This window comes from Struthio camelus, chromosome 4 (genome assembly GCF_040807025.1).
Source record: "Struthio camelus isolate bStrCam1 chromosome 4, bStrCam1.hap1, whole genome shotgun sequence".
Lineage (NCBI taxonomy): Eukaryota > Metazoa > Chordata > Aves > Struthioniformes > Struthionidae > Struthio > Struthio camelus.
In genome coordinates this window covers 51,434,042-51,460,348 of record NC_090945.1, presented here as the reverse complement: position 1 = coordinate 51,460,348, position 26,307 = coordinate 51,434,042, and the positions used below count along the sequence as shown (strand labels likewise).

The following is a 26,307-nucleotide window of genomic DNA, read 5'->3' as shown; positions in this document are numbered from 1 at the left end:
AATATTAACCAGCTCTCCTGGACCCCCCCCCTTCCTTCCAGGGCCCTACCCCATGAGATACCCCTAAGTAGGTCCCTGAAGAGGCCAAAGTTAGCTGTCCTGAAGTCCAGCGTTGCGATCCTACTCATTGCCCTGCTTCTTCCTCGCAGGATCCTGAACTCCTCCATCTCATGGTCGCTGCAGCCAAGGCTGCCCCCAACCTTCACATCTCCAACCAGACCTCCTTTGTTTGTTAGTACAAGGTCTAGCATTGCACCTCTCCTCGTTGGCGTCTCCCCCACTTGTGTCAAGAAATTATCATCAGTGCTCTGCAGGAACCTCTTTGGCTGTTTGTGCCTAGCTGTGCTCTCTTCCCAGCACATGTCAGGGTGGTTGAAGTCCCCCAGGAGAACCAGGGCCTGTGATCATGAAGCTACTTCCAGCTGTCTGTAGAAGGCCTCATCGACTTCCTCATCCTGATCAGGTGGCCTGTGGTAAACCCCCACCACTGTGTCACCCATGTTAGCCTGCCCTTTAATCCTTACCCATAGGCTCGCAACTTGCTCTTCATCCACCCCTAGGCAGAGCTCCATACATTCTAGTTGCTCCCTCACATAAAGGGCAACTCCACCACCTCGCCTATAGGAAATGATCCTATAGCATCAGCCAAAAAAAAAAAAAAAGTGAACATGCATAGCACCAGAAAGCAATACGACAAGAAAATGTGAAAGCGTACATAAAATGTATCATTAGAAACACAGTGAAGGAAACTGATACTTCTAAAAATATGATAAACTTCACAGTCGAATTTATGAGTTTTTGTTGTACAACTAGCATCAGAAATGGTACATCCTGGCAGAACCTTTTAAAGAGCTACAGTAATTTCGAGGGGATTTCTGTCTCATGTAAGATGAAAGATTATCCACATGACAGCTGTCTAACACCTTCTTCTAGCATTATCTAAATTCAGAATAGATTTTTCATTACTGCTTACATACAGATTGCTTTGCAGTCACTTACTGCAAAGTCACTTACTCTGATTCCTATAACTGGCATACAGGAACAGCATGCAATGAATAAATACAAAAGAACTTTCAAGGTTTCATCGTAGGTAAATAGCTGTTATGCTTATAAAACAAATACTGAACCTTTATAACACTTCCAGCTGCATTTTATTAGTCTGCTTCAAAGATGCAGGCATCTTCAAAGACAAAAAACATTTCAGAAGCAAAAATATATAGGGAATAACACTTCTCTCGAAGGAGTATGATTTTTTTCATATCTTTGACTATAGAGATACAAGGTATAAAAGGAGTACAAATAGTTGCTATTTATCAAGAACACAAGGGAACACAGAAGTGCTATATCCATGTGGATATAATGACCTAAGTGTTTAGTAGAATTTTTGATATCAAAGAAAAAAATTTAAAACTGTAATGCAAACAGTATAGCTTAACGCTCATATATACAAGCACGCACACTTTTGCGCAGTACTTACTTAGTACTTGTAATTCTTTTCGCCTGTAGTGCAATTTTTAACTTAACGGCTAGCTCTAAATTTGTTAAAGTGAGTTTTATGTTCACTGCTGGTACAGATTCACTGGAAATAAGAAAGATCTGAACAAGTTAATATAAAAACATTCCCTCCATCTTCCACATATTTTCTAGCAGAGATGAAAGCATTTTTTAATTTAATCTAGTCACATTTCCCTTCAAGAAGTATATTATATTATACAATGTGGTTTGAAAATAAGGCTTAGCAAGCACTAGAAAGTGCTCTGGGTAGGAAATGTTCAGGTTTTGCCTTGCTGTCGAGGATCGCAAGAAGAAACTCCAGGAAAGATGCAGCCCCTGCACGTTCACAGGGATCACACAAGGTGACACGAGACTGCTCTCAGGGCCCTGCGGGAGGTAACTTCTGTGCTCACACACCAGACGCGCTGGAAGCGGCCCCTCTCCGACGCATCCCCAAAGATCAAGCTGTCCCGTATGGCAGCGGGCCTGGTACGCAAGAAGGTGCTGGACGAGACAGCCTGTCATCTTTTCATGTCCTCTTGGCTGCTCTTTATATTCCACAGAGAGAAACGAAATGAAAGACTTCTCCCTGCAGAGCCTTTTCATTTAGAGCTCCTGGTATTGCATATACAACTGAAAAGAGCAGATTTCTCTCTCCTGTGACCGGCATTGTTTAGATGGTGCTACAAGGCAGTTAAGGATTTACACACGTTTTGTACGGGTCTCACAGAAAAGGCGTTTCAGAAAGAAAAACCACCTAGGAACAGGCTGAGATTTAAAAAGTTAATGTAAAAGGTGCATGACGTTCCCTTTAATATGGTTCAAAACTAGAATTTTGGGAACACCACTGGAACTGTGGAATTTTTGCTTCATATGACCAGGACACAAATTTTTACCTGCCATGTCCAGGTGAAAGAACTGAGGTCTCCGTGACAACAGAGGCAGCCCTGGCACTGCCAGCCCTAGTTACCCATTTCCAACCTCCACGGGTAAACGCCACTGCAGTAATACAGGCAGCTAAGAATGGGACACGTCTGTCTCTGAAGAGTAGTTGCTGGATGAAAAACCATCTGTTTTCCCCCTCCAGTTGAGACCATACCCAAAGCAGAGGCAGCTGGGAAGAGGATGCCCCAGAGCAGGCGCAGACGCGTTTCCTGGTGTCTGTGGTAACCTCTGACAGAAGGAGATGTGGACGGGACAGAGGGCACAAAGCCAGCCATGCTGATCTGTAACACTACTGGCCCAGCTTTGTCTTAGAGGTAACCACCCCTGGAGCCAGGGCAGCAGCGAATGAGCCAGGTTCCTACTCCTATTCGCAGACCAGCACCTTCACACTAATGCTGACTGAAGATACCAAGAACCCGGATTCTGAACAGGTGACTAACGCTCAAGTGCATTTTTATCCTCCCGAGCAGGATACCACCCCAGGGAGATGCCCAGGCTGCTTGTCTCCCTAGCTTTCCATCGCTTGCAAACAATCTCACAACACCCGAAAAGCCTGACCCAGTTGTAGCTGAACAACAGCCCCACATCATCCTCCTCAGGAGCACAGCAAACAAGCTGGCCTGAGCCAAATCCAAATCCCTTCTGCGTGAACGTGTTCTTAGATTGCCTAATTGTTGCATTCTGTAAAGAGAAAAAAGGATATATTTCTGGTCCAAAGCCCGAAAACCAAAGCGTCACATCCCTCAGAATTTTTAGTCTGATTAAAGAATGCCCTGCGGATTGCTCCGAGCTCCTTATAAAGGAAGTCAGCCACTCATAGAGATTTTTTGCCTTTATTTAAGCAAACCAAGCACGACTGTGGAGATTATGAAATTGTGCTGTGCTCCCTCAGAGCCAGCAGAGGGAGCAGAAGGTAACTAGCACGTCCCGATGCTGCAGCGCTGCGGCTGCAATGGGAACACGACAGAGCCAGCTGCCCTGAGAAATTCTAGGTACAGGTAAGCAGAGATGCAAGGAAGAAATGCTGTTTGTCACCTACAAAGCAATAAGACTGCAGGGGAAGAGGTCATTATTCCAAGATAAACAAAGTAATACAAAATATTTGCAATTTTAGGGACAGTAGCTTTAAAAAATAGGGGGAAAAAATGAGTTATTAGCAACCTCCAATTTCTCTTTAGCTAGCTGGCTGATTGAATGAAATAGGATCTGGCCCGTCTAGAAAGAGCCTGAAATGACTGCCTATGACACGGACACACAAAATAAAAACAGACTGAAAGCAAAGGTATTACCTTTTTGTCAGGTTTTGGTGAATTACATATGGAATTTAGAGCCTGCTTTTTATATTCAAGCTTGTCATTCAGCTGGCGAAGTTTATTTACAGCGTAACTGGCCTGCTCGTTAATTCTTGCGCTGCATTCTTCAGTAGCTTCTTCACAACCTTGGCTCTAGGAATAGAGGATGGGAGTTACTAACTGATTGTACCGTTAATGCAAATAAAGAAAGATTTTGTTTGCTCCATATGCATTTTATGTGCAAGAACATTTATTCTTGATATAGACAAAATAAAAAGATTGAGTAAAATGGCACATTTATTATATCAGATTCCAATGGATATTCCAACCATCAGATCCAACATGAAACAGAGTTAAAAAAGCAGACAGTCTCATTCTCAGTTACACTACAGCTCCATAACAACTCTTGCCTATTGTGTAAGAGGACCTTCAAGTTAAGACTTTAGTTAAAACAAGAGTAAGAATCAAAGTTTATTTTAAAAGTAAACAATAGCTTAGTCCCGACTGATATTCAGATCCAGACAAAAAGCAAATGCTGCAGCTCTGAGCTGGGAGATTACAAGAGGAGGGGAAAAATAAAACCACAGTTTTAACAAACAGTCCCGTGTCCCACAAACCCTCACAAAACAGACGCAGCAGCCTTCAGACCAATCTAAACCAAATCCTCTCTCCTCATAAACAGATTTTATTGCTCTTTTCAGAAGTGTTAATAAAAAACATGTTAAAAGCACGTATGTGTTACCCTGAATTCATAACTCACTTTCTCCTACCCATTCAAACAAATTGCATCTTGCGTACTACAAGGATGCAAAGACATACAGAAGTTAAAGACGTAAAGTGGCCTTCTCTTTAACTTCTTTTGGCATTTGCCTTAACCTCCCCTTTCCTACTGTACTTCCTCAAATGGGAATGAAGAATTGCAGATCCAGGAAAGGCAGCATCATGACGTTACCATCTCCAACGTTACCACATTCAAAGAGATCTCGGAGGTTTGCTTGTGGTTGAATATATCTTATCCATGGCAAACTCTATGAATCGAATCTCATGAACCATGGACAGAGTTCTATGTTATTTAATGACATTTCCACTAAGATGCATCTCTATATAATTAGCAAAAAGTCAAGAGAAGGAAATCTCAGTCTCTACTAAATTCTATGATTTTTTAGAAGAGATTCTAGGCAGCCCTGCTGTAAATTCTGCAGTATTTTACATCTTAGGAAAAAAAAACGCCTGAGAAGGAATACAGTAACAATAGCAATTAACCTTCTTAGTCTTATCCTTACAAGGGAGGGGAATGTGATGCAGAAAGCAGCAGTGCTAGGCTAAGAAATGCCCTTTCCCAGCTCTGCATTTGCTTGCTACGTGGCTGAGTAAATAACATTAGCTCTATGCCCTATACCTTTTTTCTGCCTAATCCGCGTGGACTGTAAACCCTTCAGGTCAGAGACTGCCTCCAAGCATGCGCACAGAGCTTAGCTCACAGAAAGATGGTTGTGGTCTCCTGACAGTATAGTAATACAAGTAATAAACATTAAGAACTCTGGATGTTATTCAGAGCTGCATTGAACACAACCACAGAACAAAAAATTTCTACTTGGTGAGAAAGCACAAAGGTCAAAAAGAATCGAAAGATGCCGGTTTTGGTACGGAAGAACTAAAGGAATTGTCATGTCGACTTTGGTTCTAGTAACGGAAGGACTGCATGTAATTGCAGAGCAGTAATACTCCACTCCCAGAGGCAGGCTACACCATTTCTGCATATCACTAACATTTTAGACACTTAGAGCAGAAAATACTGCCTAATCACTGGGTGCATCATCAAATGCTAAAATTCTGACATAATAAATTATCATATATTCAAATTATTACATAAACTACCAGTACACTCAAAGCTGAGATCAAAATGTACTGTGGTCAGGTGAAAAAGAGCACAATCCTAGTAACAACTTCCATTCCTGCTAGTGCTTTGGAACAGAGACTTGGGACTTACTTTAGTGATCTGATACATGTAGCACCAGTGGAAACACCAGACTCATTTCCTTCAAAGTATCGAAAGCAGATACTGTTTTCTTCCATATTTTTCCTTTTACTCATGACCTTCCAAAGACAACTGCTCAAAGGAGTGAAAAGTGGTGATGGATCAGAGGGAAGAAGAAACAGCTCGCTCCACGTGCGGCAGAACCAGCACAGCTTGGCCTCGCCAGGATTCACGTCTCCTGACTTGATTTTCTCATGTTTAATCAGGGTTCGTGCTTTTGCCCTCCCCTCCAGAAGGGCGCTCGCGGGCTCTCCGCCTAGGCGGCTCTACTAGTGAAACCTGCCCACAATCACAGGCGTAACTCTCGCATCCCCCCGGGAAACGTGGATGCAGGCCACCAAAAAAACAAACTACAATAAAAACTTAGTGTTGGCTAACATGGAACCTGCCAGAAATCCCAGATTTCCCAGCTGTGGCCTCCTTCACGTGATACAGAAAAGCTAATAGCCAGCATTTCACAAACATTTGAAAACCCAGGGAAAGCTCCTGAAGAAATAATTTTTTACTATATGTTTTTGACTCAGAGCCCTTAAAGCCCGCCATAGAGCCAATTAGGATTACTCTGTTGGGGAGATATGCTCTAGCAATACTTGTAACTTCATGATTAATTTGTGGTTAAAAAAAGTGTAAAGACTCCTGCTCACGTAAGAGTATTTAGCAATATATTAGTCATTACAGGTTTCACAGTAGATGCAGCTTTCAAATCTGGCACATATTTACCCAAGGATTTAAAAGAAGGACAGATGATGCCCATGTTAAAAATCTGATTTTTCGGCAGCTATAGGAAAGTCTGAGATAAATGTTATCTAACAAAAGATAGCTAGTCCTAAAGGTTGTGCCCGTTTTCTTGGAGACATAGCTGTCTCTGTTAGACTCTATATAAAACAGATGAGGAGATTCAGAAGCACAATGTTTAAATATTTCATTTTGTGCAAAAAGAGCAACAGCGTTTTCTGGCACGACTGGTTTAGGGAACCCACTTGAAGAGCCTGCCCTGAAAACACTGCCACTGGGTTATTGCCTACGACATTTTGAAAGCTTTGTTCTAGTATTTCCAGTTCTAGCGCTATTTTAATCAGTTTTGTCTTTCAGAATAGCCTATTAATTTATTGAATAAATTAATACAAAGCACTAAGATTTTTTTTTTCCATTTCAAATACAAGTTATATAGGTTCTTGATCATTACTTTTTCTCCTCTTTCGTGCAATTTTTAAACCTATTTCGGAAACGCACAGGACACAGGGACCGAGACTCTAGACAGAAGCCCGCTGAGATGTCCTTCGCTGAAAAGCAAAGCAGCAGAGTCTGTACGAGGTATGTTCTGTGTTCTCTGATACTGAGCATAATGAAAGACACTGAATACAAAAGGCTTGGAAATCTGAAATATTTACTTTAACTAATTTAAAGTTTAAGTAGTCAGTCATTTTGTACCATTTTGTTTCAAAGAGACGATAAACATACATAATTTTCATGAATCACACTCTTGTTAAACATTTTGGTACTTCTTCAACATTGTCTACATCATGAAATAAAGCTAAGCTCTAGCACACTGCTAAGTGATACAAAAACAAAAGCTACATTGTATACAATGTTAAGATCCATGACAGTCGTTATGCCGCACTTATGAAGTGCTTTAAGAAACCTTCCCCCCCACCCCAAGAACATTCAGAATATTTTATTCAAACTGTTTGGTTAGTCACCAAGAAATATTCGAACACAGTTACTCTTCCTTGGTTAAAGGATGAAAATTGCGTTTTGTAATGATGAAGTGCACAGGTGACTGAAAACACAGGTACTATCAGATGAGACGGGGTAGTTTCATCAGTAGTTTTGCAGTTAGCAGAACTGGGAAAACCCCTCTCCATCAGGAGGCATTTTGTAACTTAGAGTCTGAGGAAAGACACGCTATTACAGCTCCCTAGACAAACTGTGAAAACTCAGTACTGATGAACTCTACTTTAATTGATGAAATTGCAAAAGTGATGATACTAACAAATACATCAGGGAAAAAAGAACAGAAGCCTAAAGCTCAATGGCAAAAGATGCTTCTAAAAACTTTACTCCAATATTTTCAGATCATCTTAAAAAACAGTGAGAAGAATTATGCATGTGACTTACCACTTCATCTTTGTCCCCAGGAGTTAGTCGAGCAGAACTTCTTTCTTCTTCCTGCTTGATCAATCTCTCATATAAATCACTGACAATGAATGAGGGGTAGTATCTGTCCTTTAGAGTTTCATAAACATCTGCCTGAATTCTGTAGAATACTTCAATGCCTTTATTACCCACGAGGCTTTGCTGTATTTCTTTATAAAGTGATTTTTCCACAGGTATTTCTCTGCTTTCCACAAAAAAATTCTGATAAATTTCACTCACTAGTTGAGGTATTTCAGCCTAAGAAGCAAGGAGGGAGAGTGAGGGAGAAGAGAATAATAAAAATGCTTAAAAAAAAAAAATCAGGATGAGTCAGAATCCAGGTGCAAATTTAAAGAAGGCTGATCAAGCTAATATCATGCCCAGACATAAGAGAACACATCTGTGAATGTCTTACTCAGATCAAGCACTCTGCCTGTGCACCTGTACAAAGCAGCCAATTTCAGAACTCAAACCTTGACATTTGTTAAGCGATGACATAGCCGTGCTCTACAGTAATCAGAGCTTCTACATCCATTGCTTTTAAAAACATGCTCCAGAAGCTAGAGAAAATCAATGAGCACCAGAGCAGCATTCTGGTCCTCATTTTAAGTTCAGATTTCAGAGCTCAGCTTTATCAGCTTCCCTGTCTTCTGCTGGGGACCTGGATGGGATCAACTCTCACTTTACACAAGACTAATTAATTTCTGATGCAAAAAACACTACCAGAACACTACTACATGAAGCCACATATTTCCACTGAGCACAGAAGAGTGCACAGGGCTGAACTCTGCCTTAATAAACAGGAAAAAAAGAGAAAGTATCGCAGCACAGCCCACGAGCTTTCTAAACTACGTACTAACTTCCCAAGCAAAATTAAAGAGGTTTTAGCCACTTCCTTAGTACGGCACAACATGCTTGACTGCCTTATGCGACAAAATCATAGCCACGTGGCTGCATTACACTACTTATTTGAATCAAAGCTACTGCGGCACCGGCCGACAACCCTTAAGTTCCATGCAGAAATATAAGCACAATATGATAGAATGACAAGCCTTCCATAAAGGCACCATATATATTATTTTAAAAATGAGGAGAGAAATCATAGCTGAGAGGTCATAAAATGCTTTATAGCACCTTTTCTCCAACATGCAGTTTGCAAATCAAAACTGATTTATACAACTCTTCACGGTGCCTGCCAAATGCTTTTTACGAATGCTTTTTAGCGCGAGTTTTTTTTTTTTTTTTTGGTCAATCTTATAGAGTATATTAATGGTTTGCTACTCATGATCCATGATATGCCACTCAGGTTACAGGATGTTACTTGCATTTCCCAATTGAAAATAATCTTTTTAAATAGGAGAGTAACAAAATGACAGTGGGGGGGGGGGGGAACCATAGTGATTCACATTTCATGCTAATGTGAACCCTGGAATTTTAAAATAGTTTTGCAGAAAAAGCCACCTCAGGGCTCACAAGTAACAAGCATGCCCTCAGCATAACAGCTCTGACTTGCTACAGGATGTTTCTTGCCATTTTAAGTGTTATTTCCTACCTTTATTTCAGGGCTCTCATTCCCACTTTGTTTAGCACATATATACAGTGTGGTTCTGTTCCTGCCCTCTAGCAGTAGGGCAGCATTACTGGTGAAATTTAGTGGCTTATATTGCAATGGAACTGGGAGAGGAAAGGCCTTTTAAAGCAGAATCTCTGTTTTGAGGGTGGGACTTTAAAAACATACATACACATACATCTTTAATTTTCACAGTTTTGGATTGAAGGGCTTACCTGTAATTAGCAAAATGAGAAGTTTATGAATGGACTACCAAACGGCAATGTATTTGGAAGTTTCACATAAGCTGATCCAAACAAAGCCAATATATCACTGCAAATTTTTTCTTTAGCAGAAGGGAAAAAGTTCCACCAATTTTGCCTATTAAATATCCTTTTTACAGGTTATGTTGCTATAAAAATCACCAGTAAACTACCATCACTCTATCATGCTATTAAAAAAGTCCACAACTTTTTAGAATTGCCATATTAACCCCAAGCAGCGACATAAAGAAGTTCAAATACAAAATTGCTTAGTACCCATTCTATGCTATTGGTATTTTGAAACCATAAATACAGAAGCATTTCCTAACACCGAGATCAGAGCAAGGAGAGAGTCAATTTAATAAACAAGCCATATGGACATGTAAATTATTTCACCTTGTTAGCATTCTTCAGGTACTCCACAGATTCCCAAAGACTGATCAAAGCCCTCTTGTCCATCCTATCCATGTAGATTCCGAAGTGCTCTCGGTATGAAGGGTTGGCCAAAATTTCCTCAAACTGAAGAATCTAGAGAAAGAAAAAACAAGAGTAAAATCTGGGAAAATCCCTATATGGGACTGAACAGCAGCTATCCATCACTGGTGCACATAAAGGTCACCTAAGGTAACCAAACTAGATTTCCCAAGTGAACTTCCTAAGAACTTCCATTCTCCCCCCTAGCTGCCCACAGGTATTTAAGCAGTTTGCCTAAACATTTGTGGCCAAAATTTGGCACTGCTGGGGAAAACATTTTGCTTATGTCCTCTTGCTCAGTACGTTTGGTTTTCCAAACGTACTGTATGCACAAAGGGGGAAAAACAAAGAAAAAAAAAAAAACAAACACATACACAAAAAGAAGGCCAATGCTTTCCTCTGCTTATCTCCTGCTCACAAAGACTTATATTCTCTCTTTACTACTCAGAATTCACAAAGGCAGTTCTACATATTTGGAGAAAAGCAAATGTAAGCCACCACCCTTGAATTCCAAGGGAAACAATGCACTTTCTTCTCAAAAATGACCAGCCAACTCTCCAGTTTTCACATCCAAAAGCAACATCCAATTCTGAGTCCAAAGGGAGGTCTGAGCATGTGAAAACTGGGCCTTCCCGGAGTCAACGTGACGTTCCTCGGTTCGCCTCTCCTCCTCAGAATGCCCAAGGCAACTCCCAAACGCCCGTTTCTCACGCTGTTCTATAAACAATAGTTCTAGTATTAACAAACACCACCTCTCAAATTAATTTTCATACTTAGTGCTTCATTTTCAGCTCATTTGGCTTTTCTATATTTGCTATTTAGCGTGGAAACATTTTCAGACATGTCACAAGCATCAGTAAAACTTTTCTTCTGAGATATGCTTTCAAATTTTGAATTAAATACGCTGATGTACTGATCACAGACCCCAATTTCTCACGTTATCCGTAAAACGTGTTTTTGTCAACAGTACTCCGAGAAACTCAGAGAGTACTTTGCACATTAAAATATGCAACAGACAGAGCTCAGTGCAAAATAACTCATCTGATTTCTTGGCTAAAGCATCACGCTAGACTGCTCAGCTTCTGCCACATGTCCCCCATGATACAAATCTCTTTCAGATTCAAACGTTCTTTGTTCCAAGATGCCCAGGGCTTGTTTATGGCTGCATTAAAATTCATGTAATTCAAATAAACTTATATTACCACCAGATTCAAATTACTCGTGTAATTACTCCGAATTATTTTTACCATAACCTACCATCCTCCATTTACACGCCATCTGTACATTTTGCTTCCAGGAAATTTTTTAACTTTTTTTTTTTTCCCTTAAATAAATCAGCCCAAAAACTCCCCACCCAATGACAACCTCCCACGTGTAATTACTTTTTCTACATTGTCAGGATTCCATTTTTAATCTACTTAATTGGCCACAGAGAATAAAGTAGTATTTTATATCAGTCAGAATGTAGATTAAAAAATATTTTGCTTCCAGGATAAAAAGAGAAGTGTCAGACTGAAAGTTATACTTATTATTTCAGCACAGCATCAAGCTGCACTGAGACTCAGCATCTGATCAGGTGTAATGAGGGAGGTTGTACTCCTACACACAGGTTCAGAAGGACAACGTTAAGGGACAACCTTATTCTTTGACATAATACATGTATTTGGAGAAGAACAAAGTATTTCTATCGACTAGCTTCGCTACTGCTGTCAGAAGTTTTTTCCATCCCTTTGCCTCCAAGTCCAAAGCACGGGCTGCCTCCTTGCCTTAGCCTCTCCAGCATATCTTAGCCTTTTATGGAGAACATCTCGTCACCTGATGCGCCCATAGAGCACCAGACATCCCACAAACATGCAGACTAGATCCAGCTGCACAGACCTTTTATAGTTGTATAAATTCTCTCTCAAAAAAAATTTAAATTTGTTTTCCACAATATGAGTTGTGAGAATTTACAAGTTAGATGCATCTATGCTTCTACCAGATAGAAAAGGTTTCCATGTGTTTTCCCTTCAGAAAGTATGACTACATTGCAGAACACTAAGATGGCATTTAAAGTCATTTATGAATTAAACGCAATTGCCAAAAATGTAACTTTCAATGTTCCTGCGGGGCAGAGGAGCTGAGTTCAAAGCTGACTAAGCTGACTGATCTATTCTCTGCTTGATCCAAAAAACCAGTAGCACTAGCAGTTTCCATACCATGGGGCTACAAAGCTTTCCGAGATAAATCTTAACTATTCCCAAGGACACAGAGAAAAATGGAGTGTGGTCTTTACTCTGGCAGTTAGGGGATTTGGCTGCCAGCTCCCATTCAAATGAGCGTCTGTTTACAGAAATTGCAAAGCATCTATCAGAAACACAGCCAGGAAAGACTACGGCCTATGATATAGCGCTTAGGGCTCTTCCTGAGATGAGAGAGATGAGGGTTTAAGTCAGGCAGAAAAGGAAACGAAAGGAATTTCAGCTGAATCAGTTTTCACATAGCTCATTTAGTCCCATCAGTTATATCACCGGGAATCCTAATAAACCAGAGTGGCCAAGGTCTCACCAATCCACCTCTCTTTCTTTGAAAAGAAAAGTAGGTCCTTGTGCAGTGGGCTAATGAATCTTAGCTTCCTATAGCTTTGCATTTTATAGCCAGGTATTTCAGTACTGAACGTGACATGAATTCCAGCTGTGGCTGAGGCACAATAATCTCTCTAATAAAGAGTTATGCAATACCTTATAATAGAGTTCAAGTCAGGTATCAGACACTCTCCGTAGGAAGACCACCAATATTCATAAACCTAGTATCTGTGAGACCGTACCACTAAGTCACATTTAGAAAAAACACGGTGGCTGGACACGAGCTATACAAGGGGAAACAGCATGCACATGTCCCGTGCACAACTACTGACATAAGTCTCATTTCCTTAATGAATCAAGCTAATAAGGTTCTTAAAATGTAGTTGCTACAGTTCTTGGCCTGAACCAGCTGCCCTAGATTTTGGGCCGGGTTTAAGGAAATTACGTTCGTCTCAGCTGGAACATTCATCTTCATCTTCACAGTGTTCCTCCCTGATAGCTGTGTGCCATTCCTTCTCTTCATCCTTTACCATACCAGCTGCCTTGCTCTTACTTTAAGAACTATTCAGGTACGTGAACAAGAGCTTCTGTCTTTCAGAATTTGCTCTATAAATCCTCATTGAACAATGCAATTGGGTAGAGAGAGGCTTGCTGAAACAAGGCTTATTACAGAAAAGGTGATCAGGCTGTCAAAGAAGAAAGCATAGAGGTGACAATTTAAATATCAGTCCACGGGTTAGCTACAGAGCATTGCCATACTCTCTAACCAATCATTTTATCAACGAGGATAGTGATTTAAAATACAAAGGGAAGAGGGTCTTTCAGCCTCTCAAATAGAGATCTTCATCTTCTCCAGGATTGTCAGCTCTGTAAATGACAGCACAGGTAATAAATTACTGCAAGCTTCACTCACAATGCAGATCACATGGCATCACTTTTTGAGCCAGAGGTCATCTTGGTCCCTATGCTTGCATTATCCAAGGTCTCTCCACCCGGGCTGCCAGCAAGGTCAACTAACAAACATCCATCCATCCTCAAAAGTACCTGTGGGGAAGCGTTACTGCTGGGAGTAACAGAAATGTAATAATCCCTCTTACCCAGCAAAGAGACGGTTACACAGGTACCCTATGGTATTTAAAGTGACCTATTTCCTCAGAGGTTTGTGCAACAGAATTACTACTTTGCACACTAAACTATTTTAACAAAATAAAGTAACAGACAGAAAAGCATGTTGAAACATGTCTTGAAAAAAATGAGACTTAATTTTTTTTTGAAGTCTTGACTACCCCAAAACTGTAGTACGTGCCTTCTATCAGTTATGTTTAGATACAGTCTTACTTGATAATACTGTCTAAATATGAGGCATGATAAAACATCACAGGAAACTAATCAGATATCTTATATGTGAGCACACAAGTTCAGCGTTCTACAAATGATCATCACAAAGGAGCTCATACTAAGACAAATCAGTCTCTTACTTTCAGCCAGATGCTAAATTTCATTACTGATACTGCACTCAAAATGTCAGTGAGAAGAATGAATTCTGACTAGGACTCAAGAATATCCTCAGTCTATCTATTCTGCTACTGACAGTTTTGGGTAGTGACAAATCTTCATGTAAAGCAACTTAAGTAATATTTCATTACCAAGACGTGTACTAATGAAAATTAAAAGATAAGTCTCTAAGAAAAGTTCTAGAAGTCCATCACACCCAATGAAGACCCACAGCATATTATGATATCCTGTGTAGAACCAATTTAGCTGGAATACGCCTTTCTCAGCTCTTTTTCATTCTGTTTTATAGATGAAATATGCAGAAAAAGGAGTCAAGCAATCTTCGGCGGGTTTTTTTTCCCCTTACTGGAATTTTCCACCCTGCTTTCTACAGATATTTAACCACCATTTTTATTTCTAAACAGATAACTTTCTCAGAGCATAAAGTTTCTTATCCACAGATTACAAACAGGAGAGCAAGACTGACAAAAATATATATATATTTTTTGCAGAAAGGGACATGAGACAGAGACAGTGATGCCACTCGTCTCGAGCCATGAAAAGAGTCAGTGCAGCACCTGAAATCAGAACGCAGAGGAGCAAGGTCTATCCACCGGACAGCGTTATCTTATTCTGCTGCGGGCATAATAATTCCTAAGGTCATGAAAAATTAGGGAAAAATACAACCAATAACAGCTGAAATGTTAAGAAATTGGCTCTCTGCAAACAAGCACACTCCGTCATGAAGAACAAAACAGAAGACAAAGACAGAATGCTATGCAGTTACTTCTTTTTACCAGGTCTCACTACATTATAAAAAGCTGAAGAATTAAGAAGAAAAAGGGCAAACATTCATTATGGTTGCAATAGTTGGTTGGAAAAGAGTTTTGGGTGGGAGAATGTATATTATTAATACTTTAATATTAACAGTAAAGGGCAAAAGAGTTCTTTAGGTCTCAGGTGATCAGTTATGGTAAGATGGCTGCAATTCAGGCAGTATGCTCTGGAGGGCCCTTCCTTGTCTGATGCGAAGAATAGGAATCTGTAGCACTTTGTAATTCTCACAGAAAGGTTCTTTTATGACTCAGTATCATCGCTGATTAGAGTGCATAGCTTCAAGCTGTGCTGGCACATATGCATGCATTAGGACATGCGTACATCCTCAAATCTAATAACCAGCGAGCAGTTGCAATCTTTGAGCTACTGGCCTCAACAGCAACCCTTCAAGTCCTTTTAACTCTAGAACAGCTTCAGGGTTGGGGAAAAAACAGTAGCCCTGTTGTTGCTACATTCATCCCCTAGTTCAACAGTAAAGCAACTATTATACCACAGTTACTCAAAGGCTCTGCTAAATACGAGGAAGGCGTTTGGATTTCTTTTTTCAGCAGGATGCTGTAGCCAGGCAAATAGCATAGTTTTGTTCCTCGCTCTACAAAACATAGAGATCTAGTGTTGCCACCTCTCTAAAGACTGTCCAGAGAGAAGCTTTGACTGTCCAGTCAGTGAGATAAACATAAAATAGCTACTTAATTTGGAAGGGTTCATATAGGCACTGGATACTGCACAGATGTAGTGTACTGTCATCCTTTGCAACAGACCAGGTTCCCAGTTCTTACAACTATATTTGGCCTTGAAAGAATAACCACAGTAGAGCTGATAACTGTACTGCAGATCATGGGCAGACTGAACAGAATTTAGGTCAGCAACGTAAGTTTTCTGCTGGGAAGATAGCAGAGGGTCGGATTGGAGGATTTGGAGTCGGTGTTTTCTTCTTTGCAAGACAGGAACATGAGGAATAAGCAGACAGGAATAAGTGGAAGATAATATGGGAAAAATGCTTCTATTTCCAAGCTGCATGTTAAAAACCACTAATGAAGACATTCTGCCGGCACGCTGGTTAAAATTAGAGTGTAAAGTATTATTAAAAAATAAAAGAGGCACGTCATCAGAAGGGTACCTTTGTCATATACAGCAGCAGCTGAACTAAATGCAATGATTCTTTAACTATCAAGAATTAGTATTTATTACGTGAAGTGCTTGGTTATTTTCTCCACCTCAGTAATGGGAAAATTCCTGCTTTCAGACTCACTTGGCTCATGAATACACTCCTGTCATAAGATGCCCCATGGATTTAAGTTCTCTTTCTTTACGCCCCTAAAGTCTATACCATAAAGTATCCTAACATAACCTGACATCCCAGCCTGAAGCTCAGAAATCGGACCGAAAATCTGATCGGTCAACAGTTATATCAGCACCTATCCAAGGACTCTGACGGAAGCAAGTTCTTCTGCAGCAGTTTCAACTAGGTCCGCGTCAGGAGGATCATGAACACAGACTGTCTGTGCCTCAAAACAAATTGACATGGTTTCTGGGTGGAATTTTCCTTGCTATTTTACAGCTAGTCAGGGACTGGATCCCCAGAGCTCCTTTTACTACCAGTGGTTCAGATAATCTCCCTGCTACAGGGATACTGCAACTCTGCACACTGAATCTCACAGATGTGGTGATGTGGCTGTTCTGCAGAACACAACAGATCAAACAAATGATTTCCTGAATAAACATGGACAATAAGAACTCACTGAAGTTACTACAGTACTGTGCAAGTATGATTTCTAGGAAAAAGGATTAAAAAATGCATTGACCATAAAGAGATTAGAAGAAATACTTCCTATATTACACTAATATAAATTGCATTTTCCCTGGAAGCAAATTAACGCTCAGAGCAGAGTATCAATCAGTATCATAGCTAATGGCAGAATTCAGTTTCAGAGAGAAGTTGGGTTCTTTTCTGTCTGTTTTTAGACATTTGATTATAATTCACATGTCTTAAGTTCAGGATTTCCCTGGAGCAATCAGAATCAGAAAAGTGAAGTAAATGAAACATGTGCAAAACCTATACAATCCTGCGACTTTTATGTATCGAGCAGAGAGCACACTGCCACTGCTGCGAAAGAAGTAAAAGTTATTTTCAATAATATCCTTCTCACTTCTTAAATCTGTAATAGGACAACATGGACCACTCCAAATAATTCATCTCCACATTTAAAACCATAATTAGACCATGCAAAGCAAGGACATTTACTGGCAATGCTGTTATTCCCTCAACACCTCAGGAAAGAGAAAGCTTTTTGTAGGACGCAGAAATGAAACAAAAGCACAAGTTTAGGTCATTAGTCAATTTTGTTTGATTAGTACAAAAAAACTCCCCAAGTCAATGCATTCAAGGCTCTGTATTACACTTGAATAAAATAATCATTCAAAATGCCATCAGTAAATGCCCGTTCCTGATGAATTTTGTGCATTTTAATGAAATTAAACTTCTGGTTTCTTATATACAAGCCAGTTATTCTGCAGGTAAGTGCTAGCTTAATGGAAAACCTGGGACACTCAAACTCTTAAGTTATGGGCCACTGGAAGTGACATATCAACATTAGTTATCTACTAAACTCCAAAAAAATGTTTCCCTTTTGCTCTGAAAAGCTAAAGTTTTCAATCAATATTGCCCATGTAGGAAGGGTTCCACCCAAAGTAGTACTGGCTGCCTTTAAAGAGAGCTCAAATCACAACTACCAGAATACAGGAGGTGGATGGGAAGCAATGACGGTCAAGAAGTTTCCCTTCCACAGCCAAACTCTGGGCATTTTCCTGCGCTCAGAAAAGAATAGCTTGGCCTCTGTCTCTAATCTAGCCTCTCCGAGCCTCCTTCCTGGTCACAGAGAGTTGGGAACAGCAGAAAGGAGAAGCTATTTCCCTATTTTCTACTCCCATGGGGGCAAGGGGGGAATTCTAGGATCTCTTCACAGGAATGCATCAGAAACTTAGAAGCAGGGCAGCTCTGGATCCCACTATATAGAGCAAATACCTGTGCACAGAGGTGTCTTTATTCCTATTAATAGTTCCATTAATACAGAGCTGCTGAAGGGTATATTTGCAGGATATAACACAAGATCAGCAGCTCCCACCAGTAATCTGGAGGGCCATAAAACACGTTACATTAATGATAGGATTTGCTTTGATTTTATGTAAGATTGTACCAAATTTCTTGCCAGTCCCATTTCCCTGCCTCTAACTGGTACGACTTCACTACCTGACCCTGCTCCTGTACAAACTCATGTCATCGTATACCTATCCTGGAGAGCACATAACGTCTCAGTAAGCACCAAAAGGTGTCTGCTCAGTGGCAGCGGCCCACATGGTTCTGCCATATGCTTCTCTTTGTCCTTTCTGGTCCTTTTCCCCTTGGTACCAGTTGACCTCTGGAAACAGATCAGGAACACCTCAGCACAATCTGTGATGCACCATTTCTGAAATCACGCTCTAAGGACAAGCTGGGGATGGGGAATTATTCTCTTTCATGCTTAAAAGATTTAAAAAAAACAAATAGTAAGAACTATTTCTCTCTCACGCAACTTTTTTCTTATGCGCCACTAAGTTACAATTATTATTATGACTTAATGAGACTTAAAGATTCCTGCATGAAGGGATAATTTCTTTTTATTTTACTTACCTGAAAAAGATAACATCATCTTTCTAATTGGAATACATCAATTACTGTGCTTTGCCCAAAGGGGACAGAGAGCAGATTACACAAGAAAGCTATTCAAGTTTACCAAGGATAACTAGCCATGATTTTTATTTTTGTAGCTGCTGGCTAGCGAAATAGTACTTTTTTCAATCCCAAAGTACGGTGAGGTTGAAAATCAGCATTCAGTCAACAGCTCTGCTAGGGTTCTTCTGCAATCACTGCCCTTAAAAATTTGCCAATTGCCTTCCACAAGTAAGCGTTTGCTTTCAAATAACTCCGTATTTGCAAAACGTGCAGGTATTTCCTACAGTAAATATAATAAGGGCCAAAGAGACATTGCATATATGTTGGTAATCTTTTCTGAAAGAAAGTTGTTCTTTCATAAAGGACCACATCCTTACGAACTCTCTACATTCAGTATGTCTGAATATTGCACACAATGAGACACCTAACCCTTTATGAAGTTCCATACACAGCATTTTAACAAATTCCCATTTGAACGACCAGTATGTTTTTCCAGGTACTACAGTAATTATTTCCCCACTCTTAAGACAAATAGATTGTGTAACTATTAGTTTATACTTGATTCTTGAGGGAAGGGAGGGAATAATGACAGTGGGGTTAATGTGATCCAGTGCTAACTCATTTAGTACTGAATGGCCTTCAGGCAACATATGTGTTATTCAGTTCATACCTTTTGACTCTGTGGGCCATCACCTTCATCAGAAGTGCCATCTTCCTGTTGATCATAAGCAGGTCCTCCCAGGAGCCTTATTCTCTTTTCACATTGCTTCTTTGCCACTGTCAGCTGATTAATATACCTCTTCACATTGCGCGCCCTCAGTAGATCAGCTTTCATTGCAGCAGTTTCTTTTCCTTTTGAATCTAAGAATAAAGCAAATCAGAAACAGTCTTTTACAACAGAAAAATATCATCTTACCAATACTTGAAGCATTTGCCATTCAAGATTCAACACGCACTTAAGTACAGATATTCGCAAGTTTGTGTTTGAAATAAAATGGTGAGTTCTGAAATATTCTCCAATATCTCAAGTGTTTATATAAACAGAAAAAAATTATATTCAAATACCCAGTGAATTGTGGTCCCTCCATCTCTCCTCCCGTGGCTTATTACAAGACATGGTACCAAGACTTTTATTACAAAGATGTACATTTGTTAGATGGCCTTAGGAAGTTAACTGCAGCCGTGGTGCATGATAACACATGGAGCTGATGGTCTAAGGATCAGCACAACATTTACTGCCTAGAATCATAAGGGACTGGACTCAATCTCCTCCAGTCAAGCCATCTGTATTTCCATGGACCTCATTTGCAAATCCAAATTTCTTTAGTGTACTGGGAACAGCATAACAAATAGTCATCTCCACAAAAACAACAACATTGACCGAAGTCCTGTCAAAATGTTGAGATGAATACGAGAAATCTTAGAATGCTGCATCAGGACTGCACAATAGTGTTAAACAGGGATGTAACACGGGGAAGACACTCAGCAGAATGAGACTTGGTAATAAAAGAAAAGGTATAACGTTCATATAGTCCACATCCCAGCTTCTTCAGCTAATTAATAGGGCCTAAGCAAACAAAAAAAACAAACAAAAAGCAGATAAAGCAGATTTAAAAACCCTCCTGTGTTGAAATCATTCCTGTGTTATACCTGCAGGCTGCAACCAATTCACATTAATACAACGGTTTTGCTATCCTCACGTTCAGTGAAAATATTTCTGCTTTTGCAGGCTGCAGCTAGAGCTCTAGAGTAAAACACCTGGCTTGCGTTCAGCTCAGGATTAACATATTGCTCAAGGATGAGGGACAGAAACCCATTCTGCCATGTTTTTGAAATATCAGGTGCTAGTATGTGAGGCAGATGAAAATAACGTTCCGTTTTCAAAACATTACATGTGACCTGAAGTTTTGTTGCTTATGTACTGAAGGCCAACCCACAGTACAGGGAGCTCCCTGAATTTCTATATGCAATGTAAGCACCGATATTTTCCCAGTATCTTTTCCCATATTTCTAATCTCACTTTATTTACTTGCTGTATGTATTTATGTACGTTAGTACGGAAGCTTCCTGATTCAAGGACTGTTTGTATTTTACTGGAGAGGTATCATTTGCATCTGAGGTGCTACAGAAGCAGTGAGCTACAGAGATGATACTCCAGCAGAAAATAAAATGAGCTTCCTATTAAAAAGACAGAAAGAAAGAAAAAAAAAAAGTGCCATCTGTTTCCTTGGCATGTTACGTCCACAGGGAAGTCAATAAAGCACTTAATTTACTGTTTGAGTTCCCTGACTAGAAGTATCGGCACTAGTGAGAGAAAAGGAAAGGAGAACAAAAGGCAAGAAAAGACCTGAAATACAAAATAGATCTCCCTCCTCTTTATTTAAAACATTTACAATTAACATAAATATGCAGATATGCAGATAGGAGTTTAAAGTAGGAGACTAAAATCCATCACTTTCCCTCCGGCATTTGACTGAAAGATAATTGCTAAAATTTTTGTTTTCTCAGTAGTTTAAATACTTTGGCCTCAAAATCCATACCCAGTGACAAGCGCAAACCTGCCACCAAACCGCTTTGCCGAAAGCCTTCTCCCCTTCTCTCTTAGCTCTGCCTCCCGCACAGTCTGTCCCTCCCAGGGCTGCTACGGGTTGCGCTGCCTTATTCCCCTGCAGCCACACAGCCATCGCTCGGCAGGGCTGACCGAGCCTGGCCGCTTGAAAACCCCCACTTTGAAAGCCTGTGACCAGAGCTACATGAGGATCTTTCAGCCTTCTTAAAACAAAATGTACTGTTCTTAGCAAGGAGAACAACTTCTTGGAGGGTTTTAGTAAGGAAGTATGTCTATTTTACTGAGGACTTTCCATCCTGTGGTTGTGGCAGACCTCCAGGAAAGGCTAGTGAGCCCTATGTCCCACCCGGTTCCTCTGACTAGGTCAGAGAGCCTTCAAGCAGCATTTGCCTCACTCAGCTCCCATAAGGGACCATTCCAGGTATGAAACACTCAGGGCAGCGATGAAGATCACACTGCCACAACCTGTTCCCCTTCCGTCGATAAACAGGGCTTTAATCTCCACGAAAGCCTGGCAGCCACATCTCCTCCCACGTAGACAAGAGGCCCATGAAGAGCGTTCCTGCAGCTAGCGCGGCTAATGCTCTGCACCCTAAGGGGGAGGGAGCGGAAGCACACACAAACGCTGCATCTCACTCAAATACTCCAGTATGAAACACAAGCTAGAAGAAAGCAGAGGAGCATTTTAATATAAACTCAGGAAAGACAGGAATGGCACTGGCTTTCTGTTGTCCTTTTGAGATTTTTGAAAGTTCCCGGGTTTTCAAATCTAAACTACTCTGTTATTTTGTTTCTATTAAGCCCTACTAGAGAAATAATTTAACCTATAAAGGCAACTTCACTTTTTAAATCTGTTCTTGCTGGAACCCAACACCACTAACGTACTAACATGTAAATATTTTTGCTGTTTTTGAATATCACTAAATAAAATATTCACTAGAGTCAGGTATCACTGAATAAACCAAAGAAAAACAGAAAGTTACAAAAGCAAAAGCTTGCATTTACTCCCATAGGCTTCTGTAAGCTCCAATAAAGGAAAGAGAAACAGATATAGGTCACTAAAACACACTGTTCCCCCACAGTGCAAGGAAGGGAAACATAGCCTTTAGATAACTGGTGAAAACATTACAGCTTTTGGATTAAAAATTCTAATTGTTTTGGTGGAGGGTTTAAAACTTCATCAGCAAAACACAAACAAAGCCACTTCTTTGGCACTTCTTCCCCACACGAGTTGCGTACACTTTTTCACTTTTCCTGCAACGCCCAAGCAGGTACTCAATCCGCAGAGTAGCCCAAGGCCCTCAACTTCCTCCAAAATCTCCCAGCCAAATCTCCAATCACATCCCCTTCCCACCTCTCAGTCACTTTTGCAGTATATGCAAAAACCAGACCTAGACCCATGCCCTCTGCCTGGCATGTCCGTGCATCGCCTCCTCCCTCCATCTTTAGCGTTGAGCATCACCAAACAAACTGCGGAAAGATGGATTACCATCACCAGTGCACAGAAAGTATCCCAGGAGACGAAAGAGCAGCCTACTCTACGGAACTGATTTAGAAAGCACAGATCACAACAAACTAGTCCCTCAGGATCAGAGGCATTGTAACCTTCGCCTTCCTCCACCAGAATTATCTCTATATGTAACACTTGAGCAGAACATGCAAACACGACTGTAGCTCTTTAAGCACTGCCAATAAGCTAGGCAAAAAATAACTGTCTGCTATGCATGTTTATCCTTGTTTGGAGGATGGAGGGGGGAAAAAATCATACTACAGTTTTGTCAAAATTAAAATTAGATAGCATATGTAATGCACTTCAGATGTAAAGCATTTTACTTCAGTCTAAATTATCATCTTGACAAAACCCACACATCATAAAAAAAGCACACATCCAAGATAGCTTGGGGCCCGAGTTTCTAATAAAAAAAAAGAGTCACTTTTTATATCTGAAAATAAAAGCATCTTTCAGAACCACAGTACCTAAAAAATTTGCCCACAGACAGTTCTGTTTCTGTACCGGTCTTCAGCATCCCCTATAAAAGCAAAGATCTAGATGCGTAGTGGGAATGCTCAGCAGGAGAAATCTTCTACTTCAGCACAGCAGATTTTCTTCTTATGGAAATGGCTGCTTATTCGATCTGTCTCACAATCCCTGCTTGAAAAGGAGTAATTTTCTCTACAGGGATGCCCTGTGGTCAATTACAGTGTGGTGTCTGAAAGCACTTCTATCCCGTCATCCTACGATGGATGTTTCTGGTCATGCTGTGAAGCCGTGTAGAAGGTGGAGGGCACAGAAAATTAGATGGTAAATCATACAAGTCCTTCTACAGCATTAGGGAGCGAGGGCGGGGGGAAGAGCTATTTGCTCAGTTTTACTCTAAAACAAGGCACATGCCTCCATGGGATTTTTTTTGTTTTATAACATTTAGTAAAAAAGGATCCTTGCTAAAATTCCTGTAAAATCCTGTAACATAACAGCAGTAAGAGAAGAAAGGAAAATGTCTCCATTAAAATAGTTAAAACAGAACTACTGTATTTGAGCAATTTCTGACTTACATTACAGCAAACATCAAAACAGCACAGCAATTTGTTTTTGCTTTGCTGCTATTTCATTACTGTTTCTGAAGCTTTTTCTTTAGAAAAGTTAAGATCCACTCCTGTTTCTAGAAACTCAGATCCTTTCCCACTCATGCTACAATGCCCAATTTGCACATGTATCCTTTTACAAAACTGCTTTACTAGGATTAAAAAACAAATTTTCAGGAAGTTTTTCAGGAATTTCTAGTCCTTCAAAAATGTTTAAAATATAGATTTTGAACTCACAAAAAAAGTACCACCCAAACTTTAGCTTAAATTTGATTCAGTACTTCCAAGAGATTAATTCTGATCAAAAAGCAAGATGAGGAGAGTTTTATAATTACAGATGTAGAAAGATTTGATTCTTCCAACCAGAGCACATGTGACTGCAGAATTGCACCGGAAAAAAAAAAAAAGGAACAAGGACAAGGGAAAAGCAAACCTCCTCCCTCCTCACTGCTGCAATAATCACGACCATTTTGGAAGAGGGTATGCAAAAGGACAGTTAGAGGAGAGAGAAAGCAGATGCATGTAGGCTAAAGGATTTAGCAGTTCTGGGCAAGCCTAAATGAGGGAAGTTGTGCAGTGCCAGCATGCAGGATAGCAGCTTCTACTTGCAGTGGCTCGCATGACTCCAAAAATAAGCTCTCAACACCTCTGAAAGCACCAATGCTACATTAGGTTTCTTGTCATTCAGTTTCAGCAATGACCAAAACCAGTCCTCTTGGCCACAGAAATTACATCATCCACCCACAACAGGCATCACTACTGTGAACCTCTCAAATTATTTTGTCTTGACCTTTTAAGACATTTGACTCTCTCAGGGAGTCAAATGCAAAACTTACTGCTTAACATGAATCAGATGCTTTTGTACGTTTTCCTTTGCTCTCCCCTAGGCTCACATGCCAGAAGATTCAAGGGATAGAAATCTGAAAAGAAAAAAGACCCTATAACATGCCATTTTTCACTACACAGGGTTTAACACAGTGATGTTCAGAAGTACTTTAAAGTACTTTCAAAACGCTATTAAAGGGTCCTAACAGCAGAACAGTTAGCCAATAGGTGGCACCAACACTAGTTAGACAAGCGTAAAGAACCTTGTCCTTGCTGAGGGATAAGCAATCCTCTCAAACACCTCTGGGCACCAACATTAAATGCGTTCCTTAATATCACGGGATAAAACAATTAAAAAAATCTGTTTGGTTTGCTGACTGTGAATTCTGTCTCCTCAGTCAATGCAGAGCTGTGCAACCCTGCTCAGTCTCATTCACTGCTAGTCACGTACTTGCACAGCATGCACTTTGTTCAGGTAGTAGTAGCAAAGCACTCGCTGTTGCCACTCATGCCGCACGTTAAGTGCTGCTCAAATTTGTTGCTGTACCTTTTCCTATTGACAACACTGCCTCAGGAAGCTCCCACGCTCAAAGAGATGGGGACTGAGACAGTAACTGTGTAAGTATTATTCTCTATTTGCTCTACTCCTACACTCTGCCTTAGCTTTCCACCTTTGGCCACTGCTGGAAACCGGAGAGCAGGCTACAGACGCTCTTGGCCAGACTAGCTGTAGCTGCTCTAGGTAAAAACCTAGACATGACAGAAGCTACACTCTCACAATGCAGCTTTGCCATAGGAGAAAGAAAACAGCTACCAGTAAGCCTAACAGCAGGTTGGAATCAAAGTTAAGAAACACTCATGACACAAAAGGCAGAAGCTCATTTACTAGTAGGAAAGAGGAGATGGCTGAACACCCATGCTCACACATGTCACTGCAGATATGTTAGCAGGCACTGGGAGAACACATTAAAAAAAGGAGGACAAAATAGGATTTGTGCAAACAAACTTCCATTTGACATAAAGCTTATGTTTAGTCTTTCCTCATGAAATTCAGCTGTTACAGAGGCAGTACGTGGTGGCATCAAGAGAGGGACACAAAGAGGCGACATCACTTATACAGTGGTCTGTTCTGCAAGAGTCCAGCGATCTTGTACTAGCACAAAGCTGTGCTGGCTTTTTTAGGAAGGTAGCAGAGCTTTTTCCTTAACTGTTTTTCCTAAAATTCAGGAACATATTAGATTAATAATCACATTACGAGAAAGGTCTCCACCTACTTCAAGAAAAAACAAGACACAAAAAACCTTAAGAACTAGATTTTACCCCTCTACTTTTTAACAGATCCTCTTAAAAGTTTACTGTACGTAGACTGAGCCTGACAATCTTGGTAGATGAAAGCCTCAGTGGAATAACTGGAATTTGCCTTAAAGTTGCGTGAACTACAACAGTGACTGTATTGTAGGCCAGTGCTGGACACACTGTTCCACATGTCAAGCAAAAAATGCTATCTTTTTCCTCAGGCACAATGTTAATAT

At 40.4% G+C, this 26,307-nt stretch overlaps 1 protein-coding gene across 4 annotated transcripts in view; it reads right to left on the bottom strand.

The window, feature by feature from the left end:
* The window catches only part of SNX25 (sorting nexin 25), a 100,291-nt gene that overhangs the window by 24,862 nt on the left and 49,122 nt on the right, over positions 1–26,307 (bottom strand). For all 4 annotated transcript variants that reach the window (XM_068942666.1, XM_068942667.1, XM_068942665.1 and 1 more), the window contains 4 exons: positions 19,469–19,659; positions 10,114–10,245; positions 7,888–8,163; positions 3,729–3,884 (listed from right to left, as the gene is read on the bottom strand). In XM_068942666.1, the coding sequence (XP_068798767.1) occupies positions 3,729–3,884; positions 7,888–8,163; positions 10,114–10,245; positions 19,469–19,659 (755 nt within the window). The remainder of the gene's footprint in view (positions 1–3,728; positions 3,885–7,887; positions 8,164–10,113; positions 10,246–19,468; positions 19,660–26,307) is intronic.